This window comes from Phyllostomus hastatus, unplaced genomic scaffold (genome assembly GCF_019186645.2).
Source record: "Phyllostomus hastatus isolate PE091 unplaced genomic scaffold, TTU_PhHast_1.1 phas_contig_34, whole genome shotgun sequence".
Lineage (NCBI taxonomy): Eukaryota > Metazoa > Chordata > Mammalia > Chiroptera > Phyllostomidae > Phyllostomus > Phyllostomus hastatus.
Window position 1 is genome coordinate 35,516,129 of NW_025333857.1, and position 25,975 is coordinate 35,542,103.

The following is a 25,975-nucleotide window of genomic DNA, read 5'->3' on the forward strand; positions in this document are numbered from 1 at the left end:
AAATTCTCACACCAGGGTCTCTTCTGGTACCACATTTTCTGACTTATCAATCTAATTCTTAGACCAGTAGCACCCACACTGTCTTATTTTTTCATTTCATGATACATATTTAATGTCTGTTGAACATGTGCTGCTTGTTTTCATAGAAATTCTTAAGCTCCCCTTATAAATCCCATTGGAATTTAATTTGAGTTTACATGCAATATAATGGAAGAATTACAATATATAATCTTTTCATCCAAAACATAGACCATGTCCCATTTTAATGAAATCTTTTAATTTTTTATAGTGTTTTTCTTGTTAGTGTTATTCCTATTTTAGGTCTCATTGGTGTTGTAGTGGAAAATATTCCATATTTTCTACGCAGTATATGCTGGTATCTAGGAAATTATTGGCTGGTGCATATTTTATATCTATATGACCATTTTGCTTAACTCTCTTACTAATTTATAGGTTTGAGTTTATTTTCCGTGACAGATTAGGTACTGTAGCCACAGTATCTGCACTTCTTATTCTCCTTCCCAGTATAGTTCTGATTCTTCTCTTGTCGTGCTGGCCGCCACTCCAGGAACGTTCAATCCTCCTGGGATATGATATATAACACTCAATGAACAAAACTTCTGTTTACATCAGTTCTGCATTAGAAGAAGTTTAATGTACCTTTAGAGGATATTTTTTTTCCTGCAGCTGTCTGAAATTCTTTTTCTAGATACTAAAGATAAATGTACTTTGTTAAGCACCTTAACAGAATATCTTACATATGTATGTAGTTCCTTCTATTTTAAACAGGTAGTTTCCCAGAATCAATAACACGCTCAGATAATTCAGTACAATTGAACTAACCAGAGCTAGGTTGTACCAGATTTTGTCTTATTTTGCTTACAGGTTGTAACACTGCTGTTCATATTCATTTTATCTCCTCTGATGGGAATAGGTTACTATATGCTCCATTTATGTTTTTGGATATACTTGCTCCTATATGCCTTATAGGATGTTTCCATTTCAAATTTTGGTAATGTTAAAATTCTGAAAAGTTATACATCTTTGTGGTTTTTCTCATCACATCTTCAAAATGTCCACTTTGGCACTTGTGAGATGAGAGAACAAAAACGATTATTCCAATATTACCCTGCAACTAAAATGCTAATTGACATCTGGGACAGTTTAAAATTCTAAAAGAAACAGCACAGCATGTGAACTTACCATACAGAGCCCTTTGGCGCATATGAACACATGTTTTTTGGGGGGGCAGGGGAGTTAATTGTAGAAATCCCTGGTGAAAATCTGGGGCCACTCATGGCCCTGTCCTCTGGAGCTGTGCTGTTACCTTGGTAAAGAGGTCAGGCTGTCTGGAGGCACAGATGGCATCGCCGTAACCGACCTCTGTGCTGTTCCATTGAGTGCCAGGGACTGGGGCACCCAGAGCTGACTGGACTTCCGCCTTCCACAGCAGAGACATTCTCTTCTTGTCACCGCAGCAGACAGCTGAACTGTCCCTAGCTGTACTAGCTATGGAATTCAGTTTACAGATCCATTTTAAGGCTTTTGGGAAAATAGAGATAAACAATGCCATCAAATGACTCTTACAATTAATCAGAAATATATCTCAAGTTTGCAGCATTTTAGAATGACTCATCTCTAGTAGATGATTTTCTCTAAGTAAGAGATCAGGACCAAACAGGCTGTATGTTGATCCCAACTCTTCTAGCTAGGCAAGCCATTGTAACTCTTGGGAAATCTGTTTTCTCACCTGTAGAATGAGGGTGTTGACTACTAGATTTTTCTCTGAGTCATTCTTCCCCCTGTTCTACCATTTCATGTTCTCATAACTCAGTAATTGTAGAACATAGTCCCATAATGACTAAAGGAGACCAAGTTTCAACAGTCAGTCCCTTTGATTAAAATAAGTGTGGTTGAAAACATTTCTGACACCACTGACATACTATTTGTACATTTCATGCAATATGTTTATTGCTAGTTAAAGTCATATGAATTTTCCAGGGGAAAGAGCTTGAAGATTATGAGGCCAAATGCCCCAAAGTATAAAGAACAAGGAAAAAGGGAGCTAGTTCAATAGAGCAAAATGTCTATAACTGTCCTGTCATTAGAAAGCTTTTCATCAATCACCAAATAGTTCCATTTTTCTGGAACCATTTTCTCACTATGCATTCTCTCTAGTTCTATACCAAAGAATATGTAACAAGAGGGATTAGGAACCTTCATCCCAGGTCTGGAATTCTTTAAGCTTGATAGCATTTTTGAAATTTATGTGTAGTGTTCTTTTGTTGAGTTGCCTGTTGGCCTGTGGGTAGGATACAATTTTAAATCTATTATCTGTGCCTGAAGTACCTGCTTTGTAGTCCAAGACTAGATGCCGAACGGCTCATGCCAGATGCCATAATGCTGTTTCTTGCTGGCTACGGTATCTCAGAGGTATTCAGTGGCTTTAATGACCTTGCAATAGACAGGCGATCTGGTCCAAGCATTGAATAATAACTTTCTTTTTCTTTTCTGTCAACAGCTCAACTTCTCATTTTTCCATAAATCGAACATTTTTATCGTTATGCATGTTTAACTGCTGTTGTTTTCTTCCCCTTTACTACAGTGGCATTATTCATTTGAATTCTGAAATATCTGTTATCTCCCACAAGGCAGCCATATGTGCTCTGAGAACCAGGCTGTGACTAGGATTTATATTCTTGATACTTCAGTAATTGAGGTTCCCCCCACGAAAGTCAGGAGTTTGACTTGGAGCTTATAGCCACAGTGAACATTATTCCTCCATCTCAAAGAAACTCTCACTGCACAAGAAAAAAATCTTATTCCAAATTCAAGGTAAAGCCAACCTATTTAAAATCATTCTTCTAAGTGTTGTTCTCATTTCTTCTGGAAAAGGTCCCTGTGACCCCGAGTGCAGTGAGGTTGGCTGTGATGGGCCAGGACCCGACCACTGCAGTGACTGTTTGCACTACTACTACAAGCTGAAAAACAACACGAGGTAAGAGGGAGGCCAAGTCACATCCCCCGCAGCAGACCCCAGGTCTTCCCAGGAGTTCCCAGAGGGTCACTGCGGGCCAGGTATTCCGATGTTCCCCCACCAGGCCCTAAGAGCACAGAAAGTGTGTGTAAAAATTACACAGCTGGGGAAAAGAATCAATTAATTTGATATATGGTACTGGGGGAGAGTTCTACAGATACCCTGAATCACCAGAAAGATGAACAGTGGGTCTTAGAGCAAATTAAGCCTGAAACATCGCTGGAGGCAAAGCTGTTCTACTTTGGGTACACTGTGAAGAGGCGCAGTTCTTAGGAAAAGACAAATGCTGGGAAGAAAAATAGGAAGCAGCAGGAAAAGAGGAAGACCACATAGGACTCGGACTGACTCCAAAAAGGAAGTCGCAGGCAGGAGTCCACAGGAGCTACACAGGGCTGCTGAGGACAGGACGCTGTAGACATCAGCCATTCATAGGGTGGCCAGGAGTCAGAGCTGCCCTCACAGAACATAATACACACATGCTGTGAAATCTGCCAATGTCTTTTTCTCACGTTTGGAAGGACAATGGGGAGAGACTAGGTAGGCAAGTGCCTGGTCTTCCCCTCCATTCTTTTCCACCCTGTTGTTTGACGGTGCAGCTGCATTCTCCCAGGTGCAGGCCTCGACATGCAAAGGCGCTGGTCCTCTCTGCTCCTCCTCACTTTCCTGCTCTGGGCACCAAGACAGGCCTACTCTGACGCTGTGCCCCTGGCCTCTGCCTCGAACTGTGCAGGTCTGTGTCTAAGGGCAGGGCTGTGGCACAGTGACTGTCCTGACAGAGGCCATGCTGTACAGCTATGAATCACACCCCTGCCACCTCCTTCTTCAGGTGAAAACTCACTATGGAGATGTGGCTTGTGGTGACTTCATACTCCAGTCACCCGGACAGACACAGGCATGTTCCAAGGCCTGTTTATATCCCTGCTGGAATTTAAATTCCTTAAAGGAGAGGCCCTTGGCTACTCAGCACCTCTATTATCTCCTAGACTTACTAGCAAAATGCCTGCCATTTAATTGGTACTTAGTAAATATTTGTTAGATGAATAAAACTTTGTCCTTCAATTAAACTTTTTTGAAAAAATAACTATCATAAGCAACAGAAATTCATATATTTATATTAATTTAGACAACAGCATATAACCACCACCATGTACACACTCACACACAATCAATATGATAAACACAAAAACAGAAGTAATCCCTTACTAGTGACCTTTTTGCATAAAATAATAGTTCTCACTACTTTCCCTTGAGATTCCATCTCTAACCGTTGTCCCCTTTAAAGAGCTAGAACCCAACTAAAAAGTAGTTTGGATCAAGACATGCCTTAGTTGGTGGGCTTGGTATTCATAACTGCATTGCTATATCAGCACCCTACACGGGAAAAAGCTTTAACCATCAGAATGTGGCTGTTTGCCTGTGGTGTTACCATCCTGGTTTAAAAAGGGTTTTGAGACCGAGGTGCTCATCGCTCCAAGAGAATGCTGAAGACAGGGTCGTGGGTGACTGCCGTTCTTTCCTCTGTGCCACCACCCAGGATCTGTGTCTCCAGCTGTCCCTCTGGCCACTACCACGCCGACAAGAAGCGATGCAGGAAGTGCGCTCCCAACTGTGAGGCCTGCTTTGGCAGCCACGGTGACCAGTGCCTGTCCTGTAAACACGGATACTTCCTGAATGAAGAAACCAGCAGCTGTGTTACTCACTGCCCTGACGGATCGTATCAGGACACGAGTGAGTTGATTTCAAATATCTGGGTTTTCGGGAACAAATGTAAGGTTTTTTTTTTTTGAGTGACCTGGGGAGGAATATTCCTCCTCCATGAAACCTAGGCCTTGCTTGATATCAACCCAGATCTAGTCTTTTTTTTTTTTAAGAACAATTTAGAATTCTTTTGTAAAAAAGAATGCATGTAAAAAGGCCTGTAGCTAACTGCGTCCAGGGGTCTTAAAGCCCATTCCCAGATTTAGTTACTTGCTAGGACTCACCATGTAGTTGTGCTTATACATTCAGTTATAATTAACTACAGCAAAAGGCTACAAAGCAAAATCAGCAAAGGGAAAGGCTCATGGGACAAAGTCCATTGGAAACTAGGCCTAAGCTTCCAAGACTTCTTCCAGTGGAGTCACAAAGAATACATTTAGTTTCTCCGGCAACGATTTGTGACCACCTATGAAATGTAGTCCACAGGGAGCCCCCTTAGGGACTCAGTGCCCGAGGCTGTTACTGCAGTGTGGTCATGAAGGCACCCTGTGCCTGGACCCTCGCCAAAACCCCAGACTCCTAGAAGGAGAGCAGGCGCTCGGTGTAAACTGTACTGTTTACACAAACAGTTTGGGCATCGTGAGCCACTCTTATCTGTTAGGATGGTGGAGACCCTCCTGAAACCCAAGTTCCCCCGCTTACAAGCAGGCTTTCAGAAGGCAGCAACCAGGCGTGTCCCCTTCTGCACACTAACCGAAGGAACCAGGCCCCTGTGCCATCCAAGTCTGCTTTTCAAAGAGTCTGAAAACATGACCTTCATGTACACGTAGAATGAACACATGCCAAAGACTTACTTAACCCACCAGTGAGGGAACCTGCAAGGTAACAGATGGGTTCAGAGACTAGCAGGTATTTAGTCCACCAGGGAAGGCAAAATTATATCCATTTGCTGAGTTGTAAGCAAATAATTTCCAACGTGACAATCAATACTAGAATTTCAGGGTTCTTTTTTTTTTCCAATAGACATATAGCATTTGTAAGTTTACCAAAGAAAAATCTTTAACATGTACTTCACATAGTTTGGGGACTAATTAACCATCATTAGTAAACAGAGAAAAGGACATTCTCTAGAAAATTAAATAGTCCTTGGGCATGCCTATCTGTTAGCGCTCTGGTACACCCCTGGAAAGGGCTATAGAATTTTGCTGTATTTCAGAATTATCGATCATTTGTGGACAAGAGGATCATACCATGGTGTATGATGATAGTAAAACATCATGTTTCTGCACAATCTAAGAGAGAAGAAAACCCAAGTGTAAGGGCACAAGAATGTGTTTTTAAAAATCAGGCACAAATACTGAAGTGAATACTCTGGCTTTTTAACAAGTCAAATTCTCCCTTGATTCAAAGGTAGACGTTTCTCTGTGCGGTGGATGGGGTTAAGATAAGAGAGCTTAGCATTTGGAGCAATGGTGAGGATTCCCCTGCAGTGCTTCTTGTTTCCAGACTTTGGAACATGAGCCATGACTTCATGGAGAAAGGAGAAAGTGAGAGTGTGGAGGGGGAATAAGAGAGCCACAGAAGTAAGCAGTATTCATTTGGGCGGGGTCAGAATGCTGCTAAGGAGGCTAATCTTTGAAAAAGAAATTTTGTTCTAGATGGTGTATGACAGGATCGAGATGAGTCAGTTCTTCCAGAACCTGGCAGGGCAATAACTAAGGACAGCTGTTCAGTTACTTTGCTGATAAGAGTGGGCTGTGCATCTCTCTCCAGTGTAACTGCCTTTTGTGAGAGCTCCCTCTTTCAGTTGCCCACTCACATACAGCTTAGCAATCACATGTGATCGTGACTCCTAACAATTACTGCTAGCACATTTACAGTGCTTTACATTTCATACAATTCCCTTGAATAATTTCATTAAGTCTGCAAGACAAGCTGAGATGCAGGCATCATTCTAACATCCATTTAATATTTCATAGGTGGAAGAAGAAAGACCCTGAACTTGCCTGCAGGAAATGCTAAAAGCAGAGCACAAGTCCAGGTCCCATGCCCTGTTCAGTATTCTTGGTGACACAGTGCAGGGTGGGGTGAGGCATGTGGTAATTACCAGAAAGTTGTAAATGACTTAATATTTCATGTTGAGGGGCTCAGGCTTGAGAAAGAAGATGGACCTCCAGGAGGTCCTTACAGGGATCATTAAAGCAGTGTTTCTCTGTGAAACCTGAAGAACCCCAATATTTTGAGTACTGATAAGAGGAGGAGAAGCCTATGAACAGCCAATTGTAAACATACATGTGGTTATAATGTACATAAGTACATTCTCAATACCTTAGAGAAGGTATCACCTCTCCAGAAAAATTTCATCTAAGGTAAAAGACCTTACTTAACAAAACAGTTTACCATTTTTCACCATAGAGCAATTATGCATTTGCCATTTTTTCCCTAATGGGGGACCTGTGTTTTGTATTACACAGGAAAGCCAGTATTCACAATATATTTGTTTAGTCAAATACATTGCTATCTCCAGAATACAGATATTACTGAAACATAATATTTATACCAATTTCACAGCCACTATAAAGTAAAGACAAGACACTATTCTAGACAATGCAAGAAATAACCCTTACCTTGCATTCTTAAGTGTGGGTTTCCTTTTACAGCAGAGCTCCTTGGAGGAGTACTCAGAGCTGTGAGCGCAAGGGGGCCTGTCATTCCTTCCCACAGCCACAGGCACTGCTTCTCAGCCCTGACACAGCAGCACTGCCCCGGCTTCACTGGTGGGATTTTCATTGCTGGAGGCTAGGAAACCCTGCCTGGGAGAGAGAATGGGAAGAGGAGGGACTGGCCAATAAACTATTCGCTAAGAATTAAGTGGGCTACAGTTCTCTCGCCTGAAAAATGGTAGGTAGCCCTCAGGTCTTTGACCCTGCTGCAATTCCTACCTGCATTTGTTGTTGAGAAGCGATCACCAGTGTTGACTGTGGGGCTTTTCCTGCAGTTTCTGCCCAAGGCCAGGTGTACTACAGTAGACGTTATTAGCAAAGGTTGGAATAGCTTCATAAACTTGTATGGAATCCAATGGACCAAATGATTTTATAACCTTGTTACTTTTTTTTTAACAGAAAAAAATCTTTGTCGGAAATGCAGTGAAAATTGCAAGACGTGTACTGAATCCCACAACTGTACTGAATGCAGGGATGGGCTGAGGTAAGACAGTGAAGGACCATGTAAGTGACGTGGCCCAGGCACCTCTTGTAGACATATCCCTCCCACCATCACCCTGGGTTTGACTCCCATTCAAACACTTGATTGCTATTTGCAGCATCTCTACCATTATATGTGAAAAAATGAATGTCATCTTGGCTAAGGAAGGTTTATAAACCAAATAAAATTCTCTCTGGAAAAGATGGCTCAGACACAAGCAAATCAAAATGGCATTTGAGAGGCTTTCTTCGTGCTTTTTAACTGGCACTGGCCAGTCAAGAACTGCTGTGAAGGTCATACCAATGAGTTACATTTAATCCCCCTGATTCATTCCTTCAATGGTCAGAAACTCTCCCCTTATCTTCATTATTTCTCTCCATATAGCCAATCATTCTCTTATCTTAAGAGCCTCGGGCTTGGTTCCTTTATGCTATCATCTGCATGTAGATTTAACACCTAGAGGTATTTCCCTTAAATGAATGACTTGGATATGGCTAAAGCCAGATGCAGCAGGTGCTCCAATAACTCTTACTTATATCAGTTAGCCTGTGGTAAAATTGCTTTTGGTACACATCGCTTTGCTTCAAGTCACAGAACCTACTGGCAACAATTAGTGAGGTCTTACTGTAGTTGATAGATTCTGTAAGAGAAAGACAATGCAGCTCAAAAGAATTATGTAGTCTCTCTTGATTGGAGAAGGTCAATCCATCCTACGCTGAGTGAGGAGTTAGACTCTGGGTTTACATAGCCCTGGAGCTCCACTGCACTCCGTCCCTTGTAAGTGTCCATGGTACCTCTGTTTCTACCTTTGATTAGAGGTGAAATAAGCAAGGTCCAGGCAAGTAAGTCTTTACATTAGTAATATTGCAACATCATTTTTATTTAAATTAATTACCTGTAGCTTTATTTTTCATAAGTACATTCAGTATTAGTTTGTTTAGCACCTTTCATCTCAAGCGAGTCTTGACAAATATTAGTCTAGTCAGCCTAATTTTTTTTAGAGAAGCAGAGGATTGATATAATAAGAGAAAAGATAGATGTGGATTCAAATCCTCCTCTGCTGTTTATTATCAGCTGTGTGACATTGGCCAAGTCACTTAGCGACTCTGACCTTCAATTTTTTCATCTATAAAATGGTAATAACCCCTATGTTCTGGGTTATGATAAGGATTAACCATGATACATTTACAAAGCACTTATCTGACACATAATTGGTCCATGAGAAATAAAAGATTATTTAAGATTATTTTCTATGTTTCCCAGGGAACATTTTATAAAGTAAGTTAACCGGTACTCTCTGATAGAAATGAGAGCCACATGTGTTAATTTAAGTATGCCAGTAGCCACATCAAAAGAAGTTAAAAAGGTACAGATGGCATTTATTCTAATAAAATATCATTTCAACATGTAATTCATATAAAAGACTCTTAGTGATATATTTTACATTCTTTTGTTGTTGTTGTTGTACCACATCTTAGAAATCTGGTATTTTAACCCTAAACCACCTCTCAGTTCAGACAGTAATTTTTTTACCTGTATTTAGATTTTATAAAATTTAGTTGAATAGCGCTGGCTGGTGTGGCTCAATGAATTAAGTGCCAGCTGCGAGCCAAGGGGTCACCAGTTTGATTCTCACTCAGGGCACATGCCTGGGTTGCAGGACAGGTCCCCAGTGGGGGGCGCACGAGAGGCAACCACACATTGATGTTTCTGTCCCTCTCTTTCTCCCTCCCTTTCCCTGTCTATAAATATAATAAATAAAATCTTTTAAAACATTTTGTTGAATAAGTAGCCAAGTCATTCTAAACTTACTCAGAATTTTGCCAATAACTGAAGTGCCAGTTCATAAAATGTAGACTGAAATTAATTAAAATTTAGAATTTAAAATTCCATGCCTTAGCCAAACTAGGAGCCACAAGTGCTTGAGCAGGTAGGGCAGCGCAGGTCTAACCTAGCTGGTTTATCACAAAAGAACACACTGCAGCCTCTGTCTCTTACTGGATAAATACCAGTTTCAGAAGTTATGTCCTTTATTAGGAAAACTAGGCAGCTTTTTAAAAACTTTGATAACTTTTTCAGGAGGTCCAATGTCCTCTCACAAAAAGATCCATTTGATGCAGTGTCCTTTTTTCTAGCTCTACAGAAAAGGAAGAGGTGCTTTGTTGTTGTTTTTCTTTTTAAGACAGCTCTCTCCAGCAAGTGAGGATATCTGGTAATGGAGAACACTCTCAGTTACATTGCCATTAGTCTCATGAAGGCTCCCTGTACTCTTCTTAGAGGCTTCTAGGTTGACCATTTTGCCTGGAGACCTCTAAATTTTTAAATAATGGCTAAGGACAAACATGGACAAACAATATCTTTACATTAAATACTAGGAGGAAATGGATTACAGTGTTTACTGGTCTGTTTAGAATTCTTTCATCTACTATGGTTTTGTTTACTGAAATAAATTTTACTTTGTAAAATCAGTATGACCCACATCTAAGGCAAAGCCCAATAAGATGTGAAATGGAGCAGTATAAAGAGCTTAAGCAAAGAGAACCCATCTTCTGGTATCGTCTGTGTGGTGATCTAGGATTACAAGGCCTTCTCCCTGGTTCCAGCCACACTATTTAGTTAAGTGTGTAATCTTTGTATATTAAGTAGTAAAATTCTATTAATTTATTTTGAATTTTAAGAATCCATCTCTAAGGCTCTGGCTGGCTCAGAGTAGCTCAGTGGATTGAGCACGGGCTGCGAACCAAAGTGTCGCAGGTTCGATTCCCAGTCAGGGTACATACCTAGGTTGCAGGCCATGACCCCCAGCAACCGCACATTGATGTTTCTCTCTCTCTCTCTCCCTTCCCTCTCTAAAAATAAATAAATGAAACCTTTAAAAAAAAGAATCCATCTCTAGGCTATGAAAAATATCATAGCTGATAGAATTTAAGAGAATGAAAAAATATGGATTTCTTATTTGACATTCTAGAAACTCATTAGATACTAAGTATGCTAGATAGAGAAAAAATGGTACAGATTATGTCTAGAAACACTAAATAGTAATATAATTAAGAAAAGTTGAGATGTTTGAGAAAGCAGCAGAGTAGGTAGATACTTATGCTAAATTATTCTTTAGGATTTAAAATAAATCAAGAAATACAGGCAAAAGTACCATATTTTCAGACAATAAGACACACACCCCCCATTTGGGAGGAATAATGGTTGTTAATGCTGCTGTTGAGTTCTGTTTACATTTACATTGGTGAAATATTATGCTATTTATGTTACTAAATATTTTACCACACTTTTTGCTTCAAAAATTTTTTCCCTATTTTCCTCCTCTAAAACCTAGGTGTGTCTTATGGTCTGAAAAATACAGTATATTAAAATTCTGTTGTAGAGGCCAACAAGAACTAAAATCAGAAACACTTTAAAAAAGCCGCTCGTGAGAGTTCAAGCAGGTTTGGTTGTGCCCTCTTATTCAGTTGTAATTCATTTACTGTGTGTTCTTACTGTATTTTTAATTATGAAACAACTTTTTAATGTATTATGTGGTAGGTCTGGAAGGTCTGGATATCAGGGAGTTGTTAAGCATATTATTAGGTAATGGGATTGTTTTGTCAATACAATACTTTTTAAAGCCTCTGGGTTGTAAGGTATGTCAGCCAGTCGAACAATTCAGAGCAATGTCCCCAAAGCTGCATGCATGTGATGCAGACGTCATTACAGTGAAGCACTGTGGCATCAAGAGGCAAAAACTAGAAGGTACGAGGGCTATTTCTTCTGCATTGAAGCTTTGCCAAACCCACAAGTGTCAGGAGGGAACTGTATTTGTTATGGGTGGAACTGGGGAGTCAATACTCATTGCCCAATCACAGCAGTCTGTGTCTGTGTCTTCAGCCTGCAGGGGTCCCGGTGTTCCATCGCCTGTGAGGACGGCCAGTACTTCAATGGCCAGGACTGTCAGCCCTGTCACCGCTTCTGCGCCACTTGTGCTGGTACCTTCTCCCCGAGTCCTTCCGTTTATTCCTCTGGCTCTGGTTTCACTTTTGTTGACCAGTTTTTAACCATCACTCATGCAAACTCACTTGGTATTTTTTACAGTAGCTGGAGAAGTCTATTTCTCTTCCAGTAAGCACGCATGTATTCTCATTGAAAGTCAGTCCTCAGCATGCTATCCTCATTGAGAAACCTAAATACCCCAGTGATACCTCCTTCTCTTTCCAAAAGATTTGATGGTCTTTGAAAATGGGTTCAATTTAAAATGGGGGGGGGGGTGTTTTTTCCAAAGAATGTAAGAAAAAGCACAAATTTTATAACTCCTAAAATTACAACATATTAATGGCATTTTCACAAACTGTGAGAAGCAGCCCATCATGCCACTTCTGAGGTTTTGTTTCTGTCTCCTGCATTTGTCTTGCTTTAAAGGGGCAGGCGCTGATGGGTGCATTAACTGCACAGAGGGCTACTTCATGGAGGATGGGAGATGTGTGCACAGCTGCAGCATCAGCTATTATTTCGACCACTCGTCAGAGAATGGATACAAATCCTGCAAAAAGTGAGTGCATGTGCCCCTCAAACCCTAGCATTTGGTTACTGGGTTCCTTATTTGACTGCCTTCATAGATACCCTGAAACTTAAAATTATTAATGATAAAATAAGATTCAAACATTTACCTATGGAAACTGCCCTGCAGCTTAAACCCAGTTTATCTCTGATATATCTATATCTATATATATATCTGTAATCACACTGTCTACCTGCTAGGTTTTCTTTAATGTTGCCAAACCTAGGAGTTATTTTAATAAAAGATTTCTGTGCCATCTTCAAAGAGAGATTTAAGCTTAAGACAATAAGAGATTGATAGTAAACACAGCTTTTCCTGTGCCTGATGTGTGAAAGGATGATAAATTCTGTGTTTTCCCCGTAGATGTGATAACAGCTGTTTGACATGCAGTGGACCAGGGTTCAAGAACTGTACAAGCTGCCCCAGTGGGTATCTCCTAGACTTAGGGATGTGTCAGATGGGAGCCATCTGCAAAGATGGTGAGTACAACTGCTCATTTTTGTCTTCTAAGTGAAGTGCCATCTTTCTACTTTAAGGCTTAATAATATATTTCCACTTAAAAAGGAAACTAGCAGGCGTGAGTCAGGCCATGCCTGGTATGTCATTGGTATTCATTCATCTTGAACTTATGTCTTCAGTGGGTTTGTTTTTTGGTTTTAGGGTATTTTTCATTGTGAGAAGGGATAACTCACCTGTAGTCCCACTGGAAGATGCACAGCAAAATGGAGCAGAAAGTGCAGGGAGTTGCCATGTATCCCCTGAGCTCAGGCACACGCACGGCCTCCCCTGCTAGCAGTACCCACCCCAGAGTGGCGTGTGTGCTGCAGTCAGTGAACCTGAACTAGCACAGCATTTTCACCCCAAGTCTGTAGTTTACGTTAGGGTTCACTCTTGCTGTTGTATGTTCTATAGGTTTGGACACATACATCATGAGGTGTAGCTACCACTTTAGTGTCCTACAGGACAGTTTCACTGCCCTAGAAATTCTCTGTATTCCACCTGTCATCCTTTCCTCCCCCAGTCTCTGAAGACCACTCATTTTTTACTCTTCAATACATTTGTCGTTTTTAGAATGTCATATATTTGGAATCATACAATATATAGCCCATTCCAATTACTTTTTCATGTATTTCTTTCCCATCTTTTGCCATATACACATGGAATTTTGTGTCCTACTTTTTGCACTAAGTATTAGATATAAACATAGTCCTATGTTTTCCAAACTATTTAGAAACTCCACTTTTAATAACAGCATAAATATAAATTCATGTGGGGATGCCACAGCTTATTGCCACTCTATCATTTGCTTTAAGAACAAATAGTAGCTGAATCTTCATTAGGCCCATGAAGATAAGAATTAATGACAGAAGCAGGTAATTTTGGTCCACTTTTCTTTCTTTGCACCAGTGATTCTCAACCAAAATGCCCGGACCTCATACCATCCCCAAAGACTAGGCTTACTTCGGTCTTAGGGTTGAGTCTGAGCATGAATATTCTTAGGAGTTTCTCAAATGCTTCTCCGTACAGCAGGGTTGGGACCCTCTGACGACTCCATGCCCCTGACAATTTGGCAAATGCCAAATTCCCTCACTTCTCTACCTCCAGTTTCCCCATCTATACAATGAATGACTTTAAATCATTCCAACTCCAACATTTTGTGAACTATAGCTCTCATTATAATTCACACTAAGGGGGCCATAAACTTTGTGCCTATATTTTATGCAGACAATATATATCATGTAGAAAAAATTATTTTGAACCATTGTTGTTCTAGATATCTTTGGATTGTTGGGAAAATAAACAAAATAAGCATGCATTTAGAACAGTCCTACCTGGCAAGGTCATTCCTTTGGGTTTATTGTCTTCCTTTGAATGGCTCCTCTTCTAGAAGTTGACAAGAGGCAGAACAGAGCTGTGGTTGGGAGAAAGTGGATTCAGGCATCAGAATGCTGCTGTTCACATCTGGGCCCCAGGCCTTGGGTGGGTATGAAACTCTATGGGCCTTACTTCCCTCATCTGTAAAAGGAAGACACTACTGACCTCGTTTGGCCATTCCACAACTATTAGGAATCCCAGAGAGACTTCAGAAAGAACTGGGCATGCAATGGCACTGACAGAATACCACTTATGGTCTCGTTTCCATGGAGCATCTTAGGTGACTTTGCATCTTCGTAGCTTTTCTGATGTGTGGTGGGTGTGGCAGGGCAGGCCAGGCCCACTCAGGCTCTGTGTCCAAGGTTTTCCTGACCAGAGCCGATTCCCACCACATAACACTGGGGTGAGAGGGTTGGTTAATAGCATCCCCGTGACCACACGGGTATCACTTTTTAATTATCGCCAGTAAGTGCCCTTTACCCTTGAAACCAGGGTTCCCCTATATCTGAGTTATGGGCAGAGTTTTTATAAGTTCGTAGCCTGAAAACAGAGGAATGTTTTTTTTTAAGTGAACTGACACAGGAGATCCACTGTGACTTGAAATTTTTACCCATAGCACTTGGTGCCAGTTATTTTAAGGTCTGTGATACTTTAACTCCTTTCTGAAACCATGATAAGCATGGAATAAATTATGCCAAATGACACTTGGGTAAAGTGGAGTATTGGGATTGCGGGCAGTATTGAAAAAGGAACAATTTGTGATGAGTCCATTTTCAGGTCAGTTAAGGAAAAAAGTATTGAACTTCTGCTCAAGATGGCAGAATTAGGTAAACACTGTGCTCATCCCCTCCCATAACCACATCAAAATTACAACTAAATTGTAGAACAGCCATCATTGAGAATCGCCTAGAGACTAGCTAAACTGAATTGTTATAACTAAGAATATGAAGCAGAAGCCACATCGAGACTGGTAGGAAGGGCAAAGACACAGGTCCCACGCTCAGTGTGGTAAGAATCAGGATGAATATCTCAGCTGCAGAGGTCTGCCCTGAGGAGAGAGAAGTCCTCATAACATCTGGCTATGAAAAACCGTGGGGACTGCGTCCAAGAAAGACAACAGGCTGCTAGGGACCTAAGTGCTATAGATCTCAGAAGACCTACCATGTTTTTCAGACTATAAGATGCACCTAGTGTTTAGAGGAAAATAGGAAAAAAATTTTTGAAGCAAAAAATGTAAAATATTTAATAACATAATATTTCACCAATGTAAATGTAAACAGAACTCAACAGCAACATTAACAACCATTATTCCTCCCCCAAATTTGGGAGAGGGAGTGCATCTTATAGTCCAAAAAATATGGTAATCACAGATTCCCTAGCTCACAAATTCACTTGCTCTGAGCTCCAGCACAGGGGTAGTAGCTCAAAAAGCATCAGGAACATACAAGGAAACAAGCTGATTAGCTTTAGAGCAAGGGCTAGAGGGTTAGAGCAGCTCTATCCAGAAGTAGAAGTGCTGGAAGATGCTGTTGAGCCCTCCCCCCAACCCAGTCACAGATGAACACCAAATCCAAACTGTCGGTTAACCTAGATAACACTGTTTTCCCTACTCTGGTGATTCCATGGAACTCCACCCCACCCAAATCACACATCCGGATTGAACCTCTTTCAGCAGCTTTTCTATAAAAGCAGCCTGCCTGGATTGCGCCGCAGATTTTCCTAAAAATTTTCAAAAGTCCACAAACCACAAAAAAGCACCAGCTATCCACTTGCCATCTTCCTCTTGCTAAGCAGCCACAAGCCCAGCACTAGTGGCAGACAGCCTTGGTTCCCAGCATAGCCTCTCCCAGGCACCTGCGAGCCCAGCAGAGATGGTAAACAACTGCAGATCATGTTGTAGCTCCGACCACCTGGCCTCAGGCCAGGCACAGGCAGTGAAGTTGGTCTATAACAAAGCCTCGCCCAGGAGGCCCCAGAACCACCAACGTACCGAGTGGCCAGCTTCAAGCCATACCACAGCAACACCCAACCAGCATCTCAAAAGACATTTCTGAAGGGCAGACATGGCAGGCACCAGAACCCCACTAAAGCAACACCCTCTCTGTGGAATCAGCCCCCGCACAACTCATCCAGTGTAGTCACGGCCAGTCCTCACAGCCATTAAGCTACAGGGTCAATCCCACCCACTGATGTGCCAACAGCAATTAAGACTCAACTGTAACAGCAGGGTACACAACCCAAACAAAAGGAACCAGACTTAAGTAACCAGGAGACTGTGCCACCAGGCCCCACGGGACACCTACTTCATAAGGCCATCCTGCCAAGATCGGGAGAAGTAGCTGATCTGCGTAACCAAAAGTGCAGAAACAAACACATGAAGGCTGCCAAAGTGAGGAGACAGAGAAGCATGCCCAAAATAAAAGAATGGGATACAACTCCAGAAAAATAGCTACACGAAGTGGAAGCAATCTGCCAGATACACTGTTCAAAACGCTGGTTATAAGGATACTCAGTGAACTTAGGGGATGAAAGATGAACTCAGTGAGAGCTTACACAAAGGGATAGAAACCACACACACAAAGAAAAAACCCTGTCAGAAATGAAAAATACAATAATGCAATGAAGAATACATGTGAGGGAATAAACAGATTAGATGAAGCAGAGGATCAAAATCAGTGACCTGAAAGACAAGGTAGCAGAAATACCCAATCAGGAAACCAAAAATAAAAAAGGATTTTAAAAACTGAGGATAGTTTAAGGGGCCTCTGGGAAATTATCAAGCATAATGACATTTTCATCATATGGGGCACCAGAAGTAGAAGAGAGAGAACAAGAGATTGAAAACCTATCTGAAGAAATAATAACTGAAAACATCCCAAATATGGTGAAGAAAATGGTCATACAAGTCCAGAAAGCACACAGAGTCCCACACAAGATCATCAGGAAATACTACATACAATTATATGCCCAAAAATTGGATAACTTGGAAAAAATGGATAAATTTCCAGAAACATACACTCTTCCAATACCAAATCAAAAAGAAACAGAAAATCTAAACAAACTAATCACTACTAACTAAATGCATCAGTAATCAAAAAAACTCCCAACAACAAACAAAAGTCCTGGACCAGATGACTTCACAGGTGAATTTTACCAACATTCAGAGAAGAATTAATATACTATTCACAAACTCTTTCAAACAACTGAAGAAAAGGAAAGGCTACCATACTCATTTTACAAGGCTTTCATTGTCCCAATTCCAAAACCAAAGACACTACAAAAAAAGAAAATGATAGGCCAATTCCCCTGATGAACACAGATGCAAAAATCCTCAGTCAAATATAAGCAATCAAAATTCAGCAATACATTAAAAAGATCTTAGACCATAATAAAATGGTATTTATTCCTGGTATGCAAGATTGCTTTAATATCCACTAATCAATTAACATGATACACCATACATACAAAATGAAGAATAAAAATCATATGATCATATCAACAGATGAGGAAGAAGCATTTGCCAAAATCCACATCAGCATCTAATTATGATAAAAACTCTCAGCAAAGTGGAGCTAGAGGGACTATATACCTCAACATAATAAAAGCCATGTATGACAAACCCAGCGCTAACATCATACTCAGTGGTGAAAACCTGAAAGCTTTTTCTTTAAGATCAAGTGTAAGACAAAGATGTCCACTTTCACCATTCTTTTTTTTTTAAGATTTTATTTATTTATTTTTAGAGAGGGAAGAGAGGGAGAGAGAGAGAGAAACATCAATGTGCGGTTGCTGGGGGTCATGGCCTGCAACCCAGGCATGTACCCTGACTGGGAATCGAACCTGCGACACTCACTTTCACCATTCTTAGTCATCATATTATTGGAAGTTTTAGCAACAGCAATCAGAAAAAAAGAAAGAAAAGGCATCTGAATTGGGTAAGAGAAGTATAACTGTCATTATTTGCAGAGGACATGATACTACATAGGACCCTAAAAAACTATTATAACTAATAAATGAATTTAGTAAAGTAGCATAATACAAAAATTAATGTTCAGAAATCAGTTATATTTTTAATTCCAACAATAAACTATCAGAAAAAAAATTAAGAAAATCCCATTTACCCTTGCATCAAAAAGAATAAAATACTTAGAAGTAATTTATCCAAGGAAGTAAAAGACCTATCCTCAGAAAAATATAAAATATTGACAAAAATTAAAGAAGATAGAGGTAATGGAAACATTAACAATGTAAAAATGTGCATACTGCCCAAAGCAATCTATAGATTCAATGCAATCCCTATCAAATACCAGTGTCATTTTTCAAAGAACTAGAACAAATAGTCCTAAAATATATATAACTACAAAAGACCCCACATAGCCACCACAATTTTGAGAAAGAACAAAGTTGGAAATATCATAGTACCTGATATCATAGTACCTGATATCAAAGTATAATACAGGGCTATAGTAATTAAAATAGCATGGTACTTGCATAAAAACAGACACTTAAATCTATGGAACAGAATAGAGAGCCCAGAAATAAACCCACAACTATATGGTCAATTAATCTATTGCAGCAAGAAAATACAACAGGGTAAAGACAGTCTCTTCAATAAATAGTGTTGGGAAAATTAGACACATGCAAAAGAATGAAACTGGATAACTTTCTCTCACCATATATATAAGAAAAAAATCAAAATGGACTAAATACTTAAATATAAGACCCCCAAACCATAAAAATCCTAGAAGAAAACATAAGCAAGAAAGTCTTTGACACTGCTCTTAGTAACTTTTTTTCATATTTCCTGGGGCAAGGGAGGCCAAAGAAAAAATAAACAAATGGGACTACATCAAACTAAAGACTTTTGCATAGTGAAGGAAACCATCAAACAACAAAAAAAGGACAGCCTACTAATTGGTAGAATATTTCCAATGATACATTCAATAAGGGGTTAGTATCTAAAATATATAAGGAACTCATACACCACCAAAAAAATATGGTTAAAAAATGGGTAGACCTGAATAGACACTTCTCCAAAGAGGACGTACAGATGACCAATGGACACCTAAAAAGTTGCTCAAACTCACTAATCACCAGGAAACTGCAAATAAAAACCACAATGAGATATCACCTCACACATGTCAGAATGGCCATCATCAATAAATCAACAAAAAAAGTGTTGGTGAAGATGTGAGGAAAAGGTAACTTTCATGCACTGTTGGTGGGATTAAAAATTAAAAATAGATCTAGCATATGATGCAGCAATTTCACTTCTGGGTATATATCTGAAGAAATGCAGAACACTAATTTGAAAGGATATATGTACCCTATGTTAATTGCAGCACTATTTATAGTAGCCAAGATATGGAAGCAATATAGGTGTCTATCGGTAGACAGTGGATAAAGAAGATATGGGGTGTGTGTGTGTGTGTGTGTGTGTGTGCGCGCGCGCGCGCAATGGAATACTACTCAACCATAAAAAATGAAATCTTGATATTTGTGACAACATAGATCTAGAGGGTATTAAGTGAAGGAAGGAAGGTAGAAAACAATGCCATATGATCTCATTTATATGTTGAATCTAAACAAAAGAAACAAGCTCTTAGGTACAAGAAGCAAATTGATGATTGCCAGTTTGGAGAGGTTTGGGGGGAGGGGTGAAAAAGGTGAAGGGATAATAAGTACAAATTGGCAGTTATAAAAAATGGTCACAGGGATGTAAGATACAGCATAGGGAATATAGTAATACTGTAATAACTCTGTATGGTATCAGGTGGGTACTAGACTTATTGGGGTAATCACTTTGTAAGGTATGATAATATCTAGTCACTATGTTATACACCTGAAACCACTACTGTATATCAACTGTAAATGAAAAATGAAAAAAAGGAATGACCACAGGTTTTAGAGAGTTTACTTATAGAAGTGAAGAAGGAAAATGACCACATGGCAGATCCACAAGAATCCAAAATACTCTCATTCTGAAAAGTAATGGGTTCATGGATGGTCAGGGTATTATTATATTTTTCTTATGTTACATATTTTGTGTAGGTCTTAAGATATTACATATTATAATTCTAAAGACCACTAAATTTGTATGAGAAAAAGAGTATTAATGACTCACCAGGCTTTTCAAGTCACATGTCAATTGCATTTAGGGATGTGCTATTCTTTTTCAACTGTCATATTTCAGTGACTCTAAGACATTTTATTGTCTCTGAAATCAGATGCATCGTATGATTCATGGTAGCCTACAACTGCTTTTGACTCAGCAATCTGGTGTCACACAGTTGTCACTGACTGTAAATAGAGTCACAGAGATGTCTAGTCAAGTGAGGCACATGGTTGCTACTTCTTACGTTGAATTCAATTACAGTTCAAAATTGCTTCAAAAAATTAAACTGTTGTTCAATATTGAATGGAAGAGTTATTGCCCAGAAACAAAACATGTTATATAAGTTTAACAAATACTTTCAATAAGCATAAAGTTGGTAAGTGAATACTGTGTCATTTGATAAGAAGCATTTTTGTCTTGACAGTACTTAAAATAGCGATGCATCTTAAATCCAGTGTCTTAGAGTCAGTGAAATCTAGTGTAAATGACTATTACTCCCTGTTCCAGGTAATTCTAAAAATGAAAATTCTTTGCTTATATTATTATTGATTTCTAATTTACTCTTTTTCTAATCTTTTTTTCCTTTCACAAATGGATACCAATCACATTTACCGCTGGACTGCAATATCTCTCCTTGAAAAACAATGCTGTTGACTGAAATCACTTTGGGTGGACCACACTTCCTCCTTGTTGACTGCTCCTGAATGATCTCTTCCAACCCCCCAATCTGCCTCTCTGGCCAATCAAAACCTTCTTCCGTGTGTGTACATCATGCTGCTCTCGTCCTCAACTCCCCTTCTCTCTTGCTGACTTCCTGGAAAAGCAACGGAAGAGTCCTGGGCGGAAGGAGGCTTCTGTATGCTAGTGAAAAAGAACAATCTGTGCCAACGGAAGGTCCTTCAACAACTCTGCTGCAAAACATGTACATTCCAAGGCTGAGCTTCCATCCTAGATTTCTTTGTTCCTGTAGACTTATAGATTACTCCATATTATTATTAAAAAGGAAAAAAAGCAAAAAAAAAAAGCAAGCCACCTCTCTCTTTCTTGCTCTTTTTTTTTCCCTCTCAAATCTGTGCAGGGAGATGGTGAACTGTTTTGTCAGAACTTAAATGGAAAAAAAATAATAAACCTACAACAAGCCTACCTTTTATAACTGGGTGTTTAGTGCTAAACAGCCAGGACCACAGAGACAGTATTGTATGACCAAAGCATTTGATGCCAAAATTTGACGTTAAAAAATGATTTGATTTCCTGCCCTGGTTGAAGGTCCATTTTTTTTTCCTTTTGCATTTACTTGCTTGTTTCCCCTTTGAGATGCCTAAAAATACCTTTCAAAACGTCACAAGAGTAGACATAGAACAAAATGAAGCAGAAAGCTCTTGCGTTAGTCATTTTTCATGCTTGAGTCCATCACTGGAGGAAGTGGCAGAAAACTGGACCTAAGGGCATTAAGAACATCCCGCAGAGTTGTGCTCAGTGTCATTTGTCTTAGTTTTTCGCAGCTGAACGTAGATACTTTCCACACATAATTTACTTCATGCATTATGTGGTTTTGGCATTGTACTCACTTGATAAGTCTGCTCCACTGGTTTCATCAGATAGACTTGCTGCTACTGGCTTTTCCATTGTAGACTGGGTTATTTTACACACAGTTGGTTATGTGGGATTGCTCTGCATAGTCGGATTGGTGATGGACAGAATGCAAAATTACATAAAATAGCTGAGACTGCTCCAGCTCCCCCAAAACCCAGAGTGTTCACTTTGTAGACCCTGCACAATCTCTTGGTGCTATCTAGCCATTACTCCCCTAGCACTTTTTAAAGGCCATCAGAAATTCTACTTGTTGTGGCAGGAAGCATTTCGGGTGTGATGCAGGAAATTTCTTCCTGGAGTCAAAAAGTTTCTAAATGTCCTGTATTTTTTAAGAAATGGAAATTATTTAAATAATATTTAAGCTCATGCCCAAGTTGGCCGGGCAGTGTTTTTCAATGGTGCTTATTAGAATTTTTTTCATCTTCTCATTTTCAGAAAATAAAACTGGAAATTGAATATGGGCGGCATGATTGTACCCTCCTGGTTCTGTTATTCTCCCACTCCTCTGTCCCTCTCTAACTGTGCTGTGATACACCTGTATACTGAATGTCGTTGAGATCATCTATTTCCTTGGAAATGTCTTCACTGGTATTCTCTTGACTCCCTAAACACGTCCTGGAATCTAGCAGATTGAATTATGCGAAAACTGTTTTGGATCAGTGGTCAGAAATGAGGAAGCCTGAGAAATCTTTTTACTACTTCTGAGTTTCTCTGTTTAGGAGAGGACAGAGTGGTAAGAAGTTTCCTCCCTTTCCATACGAAAGCTCCATTGGTGACCTCGTTTGCTTTGGGAGTAACCAGCCATTTACAGACTTTATTTTTACTTCCAAGATGTCACTGGCCTCACAGATGAGAAGAGGAGCCCTATCAATATAGATTACCCTAGGAAGGAGTTGGGAAGTAAGTGCAAAGTTCCCATCTAAGAAACAAGTTAGTAAAAAGCCTACATTGAAAATATTCATTCCTAGACATTGAAGTTAACATTCAATCCAAGGTGACTAATAAGTCAATAGTCTAATGACCCTCTTAATTAGCACTGTAGTAAAACTGAGTCACATAATGATTCATAAGTAACCAGGGAATCAACTGATTTGCTGAGCAATTTTCCTCTTCGTAGCAATGCAGGCCCTTCTGACCTGAAGAAAACAAGTCACTCGTGGGTATGGCATCTAAACTCTTACATTTAAGGCACAGTCTTTAAACAGACAAAGGTGAGCACAACCTAAGCCAGGTCAAGCAGGTGGGGAAACCAGATTTGCCTGCTAAGGAATCGATCTAACTGAAGCATCCAATATTTGAGGCACAAAAGTAAACTATGATGGGAAAGATAAAAATGATGTCTGTGTTCTTAGACAAATAACCATCAAGAGGACAGCCAAGTTCACTGGGGTCCACCCAAGTGTGTTCTGTTTCCCACTGACCACGCAGGCGCACATCGTGGAAGTGCTGGTTTAACTACTAGTGTGTTACTGCCTCGTTTATCTACAGAATATTATTAACTAGAACATAATGCTTTCAAAGTTTAAGTTAATGTTATATATTATGTATAAATATATATATTCATAATGAGATATATGTAATGGATAGTGCAAAGTTTGGAGACTTAACAAATGCTCTAACCTCCTAGAGACAAAAGTCCTATCTTCGGTTCTGTCTTTTTATTTTTAATTAGTGATCCATTGTTAAATCCAAATCCACTTTTACTGAAAAATACTGTACATGTGTAAAATGTTCAGTTGTTTTTTTGTAAAATATAGTAGAATGGTTGTAATTGATACTGGCCAAAATCAATGTTATTCCATATTTTATTTTTTCTATTAAATTAACCTAAGTTCCTGTTTATTTGATCTGTCCATACCCATGTGTAAACATCTCTGAAAGGGCGAGGTAATGTGAGACTTCTCTGTTCCCACATAGAAGCTGAATATGAAGGAAAGGGCAGAGGGGAATGAAGTATCTGAATAAAGTTAGAAAGAAAGGGTGAGTAGAGGTGGGGAAAAGAGGGGGAAAGTAACAGCAGTATTAGAAAGGAACGGTTTAGGCTTGGTCATAAATATACATCAGATTCCATTTCTTAAAATGTTGCAAAAACGTCAATAAATCCTTGGTGCAGTGTGCGGGCCATCCGGGCCTGCTCTGTCCCTGCACATCCCTCGAGTGTGGACTGCTGCATACTCGCCAGTGGTGTACAGAGGGCTAGGGACCAAGGGTCTGGGCTCGAGCTGGTGGAGAATGTGAAAGCTGTTAAAAGCTGACCTTGTACAATTTAAGAAGATCCTGTATAAAACTGACAGTAGCTGTATCCCTGGGTGCCTAAGAGATGCTTTTGTCTAAAATCTCCAGTCCACACCACAAGGTAGGACTGAATAGTTAGCAAAAACAAAAAAGAGAAAGAAGGGGGGAAGAACTAGCAAAGGATTATAGATGTTTCTGAACCCTGCTTGAGTTACTGTCTTATCCTTGAAGATTCAATGCCCTGTCTTCTGGGGAAAGAAATGAGATCAGCAAAAGCAACAAACACATTGAGTTCCAGCTAGGTTTAAAGATCTGGAGATATACAAGGTGTGAGAGCGAGCCCCTGCTGCTGAGAAGTCCTGTGGCGGGGATGAGGAGAAACTACTCTTACCGACCATTTCCTCTGTGCTGCACAGTATGGGACTACAGTGCCTTTATGTACTGATGTCAATATATCCTCTCAATTCTCACCGAAGCTCTAAAGCAGAAGCACACACATTTTCCTGCTTACAAATAAGAAAGCTGAGCCATGTGGACTTGGTAAATTGCAGTTACATAGCCAGACTCAATAAAAATAAAACCTAACAGTAACACAAGTAGTGAATTCTAAGCCTCGAATGAGTAGAACACTAAGTACTGCAAGTTAAGAGAGGTAGAAATCCCTTTGAATTGACTGGTCACGTGAGTTTTCTAGAGCACGTGGAAGTAGAATTGGGTCTTGGAGGATGGCTAAGGCGTACTAAGTGGAAGGGAGGCGTGCAAGGAGGACCTTACCAGCAAACTTGCTGCGTAAGAGAGTTCAGGGAAGCAAGGAAATTGTTTTGATGATTCTAATCTAATTAGCCTGTGGCTACACAGGGCAGTAAGGCAACGTTTGATGGGTCAGTCTAGAAGAATCTACATTTTTACACTTTGGAAAAGACAAATCGTGTGCCTGTGCTCCTCCACTCCCACTGCCACAGAAGACCTTGCATTGTACTCGTCACTGTCATCTGTGGATGCATCGGCATCCACCCTCTCCACAGCAGCGCCAGGCGCTTGTCATCATGCTGCTGGTTTCTGTCAGACACGCTGTTTTCCACCCCACAGTTTTACCCTTCGTTTTTGAGGAACTCAAAAACCAAGTGTTTACTAGAGAAGGCAAAGGGACTGCCATACTAACTACCAAATTGAAGTTGTCCAGTCCAGTGATCGACACTTTAGGCACATCTGAACATGGAGGAAATATTTAACACCTCATCTCCCTCAGGTAAAAATAGTACCATGCGGCTAAGACAAAAGCAGACATGCATTTTAACTGCTGTCATGTTATTGTTCAGCTGCACGCAAAGGACAAGGACAGACAGCAGCTTGACGAATATGAAGAAAACTGGCGGCAATTTTAAACTGTGGCCCAGCCAGTTCACTCCTTCCTTTCATCCTTCACCACAAAATCGAGGGCGCACAAAGGCCAGCTGCAGCTTGACCTCGCCTGGCCCACGCTCAGCCCAGGCCACAAGCTCAGTATGTGTCAGTGACAGAAAGTATAAACCTGCTTCTCTCCCCTGGTTGACATCCACTTCCAAATATTATTTTTGTTGCAAACCCATAAAATCTGAAGTTTGTGGCAGAATACTTTGGAGCCATTGACAAATTTAGCAGAGCATAGCCAAGGTGAACTTAATTTCACTGT

General features: G+C 40.1%; 1 protein-coding gene across 4 annotated transcripts in view; it reads left to right on the forward strand.

Annotated features, from left to right (window-relative positions):
* PCSK5 (proprotein convertase subtilisin/kexin type 5) overlaps positions 1-25,975 on the forward strand; it is a 419,139-nt gene that overhangs the window by 264,737 nt on the left and 128,427 nt on the right. For 3 of the 4 annotated variants that reach the window (XM_045840308.1, XM_045840309.1, XM_045840310.1), the window contains exons 15-20: positions 2,896-2,998; positions 4,572-4,765; positions 7,858-7,942; positions 11,819-11,916; positions 12,347-12,476; positions 12,849-12,964. In XM_045840308.1, coding sequence (XP_045696264.1) covers positions 2,896-2,998; positions 4,572-4,765; positions 7,858-7,942; positions 11,819-11,916; positions 12,347-12,476; positions 12,849-12,964 — 726 coding nt within the window. Of the gene's footprint in view, positions 1-2,895; positions 2,999-4,571; positions 4,766-7,857; positions 7,943-11,818; positions 11,917-12,346; positions 12,477-12,848; positions 12,965-21,298; positions 23,911-25,975 lie in introns of those variants that run through there. The other variant, XM_045840311.1, reaches the window with a different exon arrangement.